The sequence below is a fragment of the Rattus norvegicus genome, chromosome 15 (genome assembly GCF_021556685.1).
Source record: "Rattus norvegicus strain SHRSP/BbbUtx chromosome 15, alternate assembly SHRSP_T2T, whole genome shotgun sequence".
Taxonomy (NCBI): domain Eukaryota; kingdom Metazoa; phylum Chordata; class Mammalia; order Rodentia; family Muridae; genus Rattus; species Rattus norvegicus.
In genome coordinates this window covers 104233550-104242500 of record NC_141548.1, presented here as the reverse complement: position 1 = coordinate 104242500, position 8951 = coordinate 104233550, and the positions used below count along the sequence as shown (strand labels likewise).

General features: G+C 45.4%; 1 protein-coding gene across 51 annotated transcripts in view; it reads left to right on the top strand.

Annotated features, from left to right (window-relative positions):
- The window catches only part of Dock9 (dedicator of cytokinesis 9), a 264999-nt gene extending 262046 nt beyond the window's left edge, over positions 1 to 2953 (top strand). For all 51 annotated transcript variants that reach the window (NM_001105759.3, XM_087585062.1, XM_087585049.1 and 48 more), the window contains 1 exon segment: positions 1641 to 2953. In NM_001105759.3, coding sequence (NP_001099229.2) covers positions 1641 to 1763 — 123 coding nt within the window. In that variant the 3' untranslated portion in view covers positions 1764 to 2953.
- The last annotated feature ends 5998 nt before the right edge of the window (positions 2954 to 8951 follow it).

Genomic DNA, 8951 nt, shown 5'->3' with positions numbered 1-8951 from the left:
ACTGGAAAATTCTTTTTATTTTTTGTGAGAAATTCATATATGGATACCTACCTCCTCGATGCTCCCCCCTCTCTGTGAGTGTGTGTGTGTCACACACCCCTCTCACCTCTCACACACCTGTCTCTTTCTCTCTCACACACACAAACATGCACAGTCTCTCACATGCACACATCTTCTCAAACTCGTGGTTCCTTATTTCTTACCTACCATTGCTCTGCACATAGATTTGTAAATCCAGCTCCTGAGTTCATTTGGTGTTGCTCCTACGTGTAGTGTTAGAGCTGACAGCTGGGATGCTCTCTCCTTCTCAGCAGCTATTAACTATCTCTAGCTCTTCATAAGGCTGGACTTGTGAGATCCCCCATTGTGAGACCCCCCCCATCCCTGTCAGCATGCCGTCAGTGTTGCCGTTTCTCAGGCCCTGTCTAGGCAGCCGTGTTGTTAAGCTATCACAGGGCTGCTTCCCTGTCTTCTATAGAACACACACAGTCTAGCTGCAGAAACCCTCATCTTCTGGCTCCTACGATAGTTCCACCCTTCTTCTGCAGTGTTTGAGCCCCAGGGGTAGGGGTCGTGTGGGGATGCATCAGTTGGGACTGTGCAGAACTAACCATTTGATCTTTAACATCCTTGCTTTTTTCCCCTCCTCCATGCCGCGTGTGCTCAGATGGGATGGTAATACCATTTGTTTTATTTTCCTGATAAACTGTCTCCCTAACCCGAATCACATATGGTTCTGACCCAGTTTGAGCAATTGTGGGTTTGCGCATGTGCAGTGAAAAGCCTCTCTTCTGGTCATTTCTAAAAGTAGAAAAAATGGAAATGATTAAATCATTAATGTGTGAATAATTAAGCACAAGGGAGAGGAGACTCATGGAAACAAACTGCTGGAGAAAGCTTGAGACCTTTTCCTCAGAACCTCCAGATTCCTGTGGGACGGAGCGCCTGATCAGCAGGCACCCACGGTCAGGATCAAGGAGGACAGAAGTAGAGAGATTGTTGGGCTGGATCTATGAGTGCCTAGACTGAGCTTAGTAACTGCAGTGGTCTCTAAGCATCCCATTGCCTCAGCATCGGTGAAGACTAAACCCTTCAGAGCCCATCACAGAAAGAAATGTGACCTGGCTTAGTGCCTTTGGTCTTTCCAGAGCTGTGTGGGTCTGTTCTTCTGAGTCTCCATGCAGCTCTGTAGGTCAAATCCTACACCCCATCCTTTCCTGGTCTTATTTGCCACGACCAGGCCCTTAAGTCTGTAAGACCTGAAAAAAGGAGATAGGAGAGAAAGTCGGATAATACAAATTCACTTCCAAAGGGTTTTTTTCAGGACATAAGACGAGTTCACGTCTCAGTGGAGGTAAGAGATAGACCTCAGATCTGGGAAGCCTAGAAGGCTCCCATTGATTAAGTCCTGAAGGAAAGTGCAGTCTTTTTGATGTTCTCCTTACAATCTGCTTGGAAGGTGGGCATTTATAGATAAGCCAAACCATCTATGCAAACGGCTGAAGCCCAAGCCTAGCTGGGCTCGCCTTTCTGCCCTTTCAGGGCACAGCAGCTGAATGGGGAGTCGGGACGTCACCTGAGGTGACTGGCTGCCTGCCATAGCTTTGCACTTTGATAACACTGTCTTTCTGTACCTCAAGATTTGCCCCCTGGAGGAGAAGACAAGCGTGCTACCAAATTCCCTGCACATCTTCAACGCCATCAGCGGGACACCAACAAGCACAGTGGTTCAAGGGTTGACCAGTTCATCCTCAGTTGTGTGACTTTACCTCATGAACCACACGTGGGGACATGCTTTGTCATGTGCAAACTCAGGACGACTTTCAGAGCTAATCACTGGTTTTGCCAAGCACAGGAAGAAGCCATGGGGAATGGGAGAGAGAAAGAGCCTGGACTGTGATATTTAATAGCAGATTTTATAGGAGTTGGGGGAAGGTGCACATATTTTTTTAAATCTCACTGGCAATGTTTAGTTTTCCTCATGTCTTAACAGGTGTATGTGGATACTCTTGGGCTGCAGTTCAATTTTATTCTTCTTACAGTATAGTATTAAAATAAATGGTCTAAAGGAAAAGAGGGAAAGTATGCTGGGACACCTGTAGCAGGTGTGCTGGGACACCTGTACCAGCTGTGCTGGGACACCTGTACCAGCTGTGCTGGGACACCTGTAGCAGATGCAGCAGCACTGAACCTGGGAATGGGGACTAAGCTGGAAAAATCTTGAAAATATTTTTCTCCCTGTGGCACATTCAGGTTGAGTACAAGAACTATTTTTGTGTCTAGTTTTGAAGACTGAAGGGAATTGACTATTGAGATTTTTTACTAGTGAATGCGGAGACTTAGAGCCTTTATATCCATGCCTTGTGTTGACAACATGAGCACTTCCGAAGCTGAGTGTGATGTGAGCCTAAGCCTAGTCAGCAGCATAGAACCAAAGGCCTGCACTAGCGAACACACCTATGCTAAAACCTAAAACCCCATGTACATATGTTCTGTTAATACGGCCTCCTCGCTGAGTCCACGTACTTACTACATTTCTACACTTTTAATACATCAGTGTCCGTGTTAAGTTTATTATTCGTGACCCATTTGTGCTGTTCTCGGTATATGCAAATACATTGGACTTCACTGTTTATTCTTGTACATAAGAAGTGCAATATGGAGATGTATACAGTCTTTGCTATGTTAGGTTTATAAACTGTTTTTAAAAAGAAATTCATCCTTTTGCCAAAATGGTGGAGTATGTGATTGGTAAACCCTAAACCCTGTGGTGAGTGGAGGGATAATTTAAAGTTTTCACCATGTTATATTTTCTTTTAAGACTTTAATTTAGTAATTTTATATTTGGGAAAATAAAGGTTTTTAATTTAACTGGAATCACTGCCCTGCTGTAATTACATATCATGTACCCCAACTGTATTAAAAATAACACTGCTGATTTTCTGGTAATAAACACTGAATATTTTTTGTTTGGCAATCCCCCCAAAAGGACAGGGTTCCTAGTAGAAATAACATTACATAATTTTCTCTAAAATAAAAATGTGCAGATGGACACAGTAAGATGGACGGAGTGTTGGCAGTTGTCGAAGTGGTGGTTGAGTGAGTGGACCCCTGAACACCAGTTCTCTGCTTTTCTGGAAGTTTCCATGACACAGATTTGAAAAGGTGGAGCTGGGAGTTTATGCTCACAGAGGACTCGGGTGACTGTGTAGCTGGCCCAGAGCTGTACCAATGACTGCCTGGAAACAGGAGATGCTTCAGTCTGGTTTCCCTCTTTTCAGCTTTGTCAGACCTCACGTCTGTCCTCTCCATGACTTGCTGCTGAGAGGAGCACTCTGGGATACAGTAGTTAGTCATCTCTCCCAGAGATTCTTAGGCAGCCATGATGATACACCCCACCCTTATGAAAGGCCACTGTGATGTGTGGGCCCTAAGGACTGTGCTACGTCTGAAACATTCTCTGTTAGAGCTGAGGTGAAGCTGGAAAAAGAGACCAGAGATGGTGACGGGTGTGCTGATGCCCAGGACAATCTGCTTCAGACTCAGAGCTTCAGGAATGGCTTCGTTTAGGTTCCTCCGAGTCTCTGACACACCAGCCCCATGCCATAAGCCTCAGCTCAAACACCGTCACAAGTAGGTTTAGAGCCTTGTCATTGAGCTGGATTTACTAGTCATAAACCCCTCATTTCGGAGTCATAAAATTCAAGTCATGAGAGGTAAACGAAAGCCTAGAAAGAGTCCCTGGAAGATGAGGTTGTTTGGAAGGTGGCCAACCCTCACTCACTGCACGAGTAGAGAAAGGCGCCCTCTCTGTGATGGCCATGAGCTAGACGGACACCCTGTATAGCTGAGGACAAGCCAGAGGCATTCGGGTATAGAAAGGGAGTCGCCTTCAGTCACTACAGCACAGAGGTAAGGAGCAGTGGGGAAGGTTAAGGAGATTTCAGAGAGTTCATACAAAGTAGTTTTAATTTTCATATAAGGTGACACGTCGGGGCGGGGGAGACGCTCATGGTATGTACACTGTAAGTCTGACAGTCTAAGTCCAGCCCCTCAGAGCCCACATAAAGGTGAAAAGAGAGAATGCCACGGGTTATTTCCAACCCCCATACACATATAGTGACGGTAACTTAAAAATTATAAAATAGTGCTTTCTTAGGGAAACTGTTGCTAATTAGTAGTACATTTTAGAGTGTTTACATAGATTGTAGTGTTTTTAATCGATGGAAAAGTATACATGACAGAATCTGGCTTTCTGATAACTCACACGTACGGTCAGCGATAGGACGTTCATGTTACCCGACCTTTGCCACGTCCATCTTCACGTCTGTTTCGTCTTCCCAAACAGAAACCATATAATTATCCAGGGAGCAACAGCTTCTTAGTTCCCCTCTGAGAATACTGATTTTTTTAAGTAACTAACTGCAGGATTAAAACTCTAGGTAGGTCCTTGCTAGGGACACTCGCTGCCTGGGAATTAAATGGTATATACAGACTTCTACGTGGAAAGAATGGCTGTGTGTAGCCAGCCCAGGCTGAAGGAGAACCCACGGGTAACAAAAAGATAACCGTGGGTAATGGTTTACTCAAGGGGAAGCTCTTAAGTGGAGAAGCAGACTCAGGAAAATAGTGAGTGTAAGGTTAGCCTGGGCTACACACATCTGATTGCCTTAATGGGGGATCTTTAAATGAGGCATGGTATAGTGTTTAAAAAAAAGTCCCTAGTCACAGAGAGTAGATTGGTCTAGATGGTGAACATGTATATCAAAAGTCTACACACGTTTAATGTATATAATCTGAGTCAGATGGGAATAAATACATTCAAGGCTTCCTTTTTGTTTTGTTATTTATTTATTTATTTATTTATTTATTTATTTATTTATTTATTTATTTATTCGGCGCTGGAAATGGATTGGCCTGGCACACACTAGGCTGTCACTAAGCTGTGCCCTCAACCTACTTTTGCTTTTATTTTTCAGGGTAAGAACACATAGCAGGAGTTCTGCCCTCTAAAACTCTTAAGAACACAGCATCGTGTTAGAAATGCCACAAGGAATAGGGTTGTAAGACAGACGTGTCCACTGCGGCTTTTTATAGTTGAATTTCAGAACCAGCCTTCCAAGCCTGTGTGGTTTTTTTTTTTTTTCATCCACAAAAATGCACCAAAAATATTTAAGAAAAAAAATTGCTTCTTGTATTAAAAATGTGTGAACTCATTTCTAATCAATACTTCACACATACGACGGTTGCTCTTGATCACCAACCTGATTGGATTGAGGGTCACCTAGGCGGTCAGTGAGGCACAGCCACCGAGGGAGAAAACCCCATCCTAAATGTGGGTGGCACGAGCAGTTGGCAGGGCCGAGTTGAACCAATATGGAAACTAGGAAGGATCCCACTGTGCAGACAAGCCGTCTCTACTCTAAGCTCTTCACCACAGACTACCTTGTCACAAGCTGGAGCCATCGAACCATGGCTGGCAACCTTGGAAACTGTGAGCACAGATCCCTTTCCCCTTGCTTAACCATGATCACAGCAGCTTTAGTCATAGCCAGAGACGGGAAACAACCCAGATGTTTCTCACCCGAGGGATGGATACAGAAAATGTGGTCCAGCTGCACGGTGGAATACTACTCAGCCATTACAAACAAGGACATTATGAGTTTCGAAGGCAGATGGATGGAACTAGAAAGTATCATCCTGAGTGAGGTGACCCAAACCCAAAAGGACATGCATTACGGTATGTACTCACTGATAAGTGGATACTAACCGTAAAGTACAGGGAAGCCATGCTTCAATCAGTAGACCCAAAGAAACCAAACAACAAGGAGGGGACGAGGGAGGATGGTTGAATCTTTCTCAGAAGGGGAGATAAAATGGATATCGGAGGTGGATGGAGGGAGGAACTGGGTGGAAGAGGGGATAGAGGGAGAGTGGGGTAGGGGGTGGGGAGTTCATATCTAGGGAGAGCAGGGGAGAGAGAGGGGAGATTGGCTGGGGGATGGGGGCAATCTCTGGGACAGGCCAAAGACCTGGGATGAGGAGAGGCCCTAGAAGATCTAAGGGGATGACTCCGGCTGAGATTCCTAGAAGTGGAAGGTATGGATCCTGAAGTGACCACTTCTTATAGCCAGGCAGGAGTTTGCCTTGAGCCTCCGAGGAGATTTCTACTCAGTTTTTTGAGCAATACGGAAGCTGGTGATTCTTTGAGGAAGGAGCTAGCGCATCCCAGTTGTGTACACGATGGCAGCATCACGTGAGGACTATGCTCAGGTCTTCATTCGGAAAGTAGATATGACTTCAAGTGTTCTCAGATGTCAAGATGATGGGGCAGGTTTGGGATGACCGCTCTTAACTTCCTCCTTGGTTGGATTGAGATGCACCACGATTAGTAATGCACGCCCTGGGTAGGCCTGTGGGGAGTTCTCAGAGACACTCACAGGTGGAGTCCCTCCTGAGCAGAAGTCACCAGTGACCAGCACTATCCACAAGACAGGGATCCAGACGGAACCAGAGCACCACAGACAAAGCCCACCGTGCACCGTGCACTCTCTGCTTCCTGGTGGACCGGAAGTGAGTAATGTGTTCTACTGTGCCTTCCACCATATTGTCCTGCCTTACAGCAGGCCGTGAACCCGTGGAGCCAGCTGACCACGGACAGAGCTGCTGACACTGTGAGCCTAATAAAATCTCTTATTACTTCAGCCTGTTGACAGTCTCGTTCCTGTGTGCTGTACGTGCCAGTTGCTCTCACACACCACCCTCTCTAAACACCTCCCAGCCCTGTCTGTCTCCTGCCCACCCACTTCCCTACCTGTTTTTCCTCACATTTTGATTTTATGACCCACTCCGTCTGTGTAGCCTGGGTTTGGAGCCTGACAGGCCCAGAAGAGAGTATACAACACTGTGACTGCCCCTCTCCAAGAACTGATCAGTAGCTAGCACTTCAGCAGCAAGGGTAGGGCCCTGTTAGCCATCCCCCATGTGTGATTAATTGCTGGTAGGGCCAGTCTTGTGCAGGCCCTGTACAAGTGACAGCAGCTGCTGTGAGTTCATGGTTGTAGGGATCGAGGATGCTTAGAAAACAGCATTTTGGGGTTGGGGATTTAGCTCAGTGGTAGAGCGCTTGCCTAGGAAGCGCAAGGCCCTGGGTTCTATCCCCAGCTCCCAAAAAAATAACAAAACAAAAAAAAAAAAAAAAAAAAAAGAAAACAGCATTTTTCGGCCCTTCTCCATATCTCTCAGCTTTTCGTTTTTCTGACGTCCTCATCTGCAGTATTCCCGAGTCTTAGACGCGGTAGTGTAAATGTCTTATTTACGGCTTAACTCAACTGTCACTCATTCTCAGCATCTTGAGCAACCACGAATCTGCATTCGCTGCAGAGAGAGACTTCTCTAATTAAAGCTGAAGGTGGCTCTTGTCTGTGACCATGGCTCTCAACGTGAGGGTTGCGACTCCACTGGGGATCAAACAACTTTTTCACAGGGTCATATCAGATATCCTACATATCAGATGTTTATACTATGATTCATAACAACAGAAAAATTGTAATTATGAGGTGGGAATGAAATCATTTTATGACTGGAGACCACCACACCATAAAGAACTCTATTAAAGGGTCACAGCATTAGGACGGTTGAGAATCATTGGTCCTTAGGTACAAACGTAAGATATTTAGAGGGCGGTTTGATGCTATGTTAATTTAGCAACATTAGTAGTAAGTTCCCCCACTTGACTGTGGCATCCCATAGGTTTACGTTACAATTGTGGCCATTGAAATTACCTTATAATTATAATGTGGTTATTATAATTAATAACAACACACAGGTGCTCCCTCAGTTTATGATGGGAGTGTGTCTCAGTAAATCCATCATACATTTGGACCTTGGAGGGATGGAGGAGCAGCCCTGAGCAGTTCCCCTGTGGAGTTGCCAAGATCGAGAGATATCTGTAAACGGGGCTCCAGTGCAGTCTCTGTTTCCTGGTACCCTGGGACCTGAGCAAGTAGGTACTGAGAGCTCCAGTCACTGCAGTGCCACTGACCGCCATGCCTCCCCTGCCAGGATAGACTTCTCCTCAAAAGGAATATCACCTCATTAAGTTGCTTCTTTTAAAAAAATATGTAGAGTTTTATATTAAAATTATTTAAATAAATTCTAAGCATTTATGTTGTGTGTGGTAGGTGGGGGGCATGTATGGGCCAGTGCAGATCCCCTTAAAAACCAGAAGATACTGTTGAATTCCCTGGGGCAGGAGTTGCATATCTGCACTGAAATGTGAAAGACATGGTGTAGGTAGGTGCTGGATACTAAGCTCAGGTCCTCTGTGAGACCAATACATGCTCTTAACTGCTGAGCCATCTTCCCAGCCCCCGTAAATTGCTTCTTCGCAAATAGCAGCTCACAGCAACAAGTAAAGTAACTCATTTGAGGTAGCTCCTGGAGTGAGTGTGGACAGAGAAGCGGTCAGGAACTAAGCCTTGGGCCTCTCCAGTATAAAGAGGCAACAGATGGAGAACCAACAAAAGAGAGCGAGAAAGAGAAACTAGTGATGTCCATGGACCAAGAGCGAGTAGCATATCCAGGACAATAAAAATCAAGGTGATCCTCTAACAGAAAGGAGAAAAAATGTGCATAAGCAGAAATATAATTTGCACATTTTTTAAAAAACAGTGTCAGTGGGGTGACCTGGAACTCGATATGTAGACCAACTAGGCTGGCCTCAAGTGCCCAAGAGGTTCATATTCCTCCACTCTCAAAGTTCTGGTGTGTGTGTGTGTGTGTGTGTGTGTGTGTGTGTGTGTGTGTGCCTGTGTCTGTATGTGTGTGTGTCTGTGTGTGTATGTGTGTGTATGTGTGTGTCTGTGTGTGTGTGTCTGTGTGTGTGTGTCTGTGTGTGTGTGTCTGTGTGTGTGTGTCTGTGTGTGTGTGTGTCTGTGTGTGTATGTGCC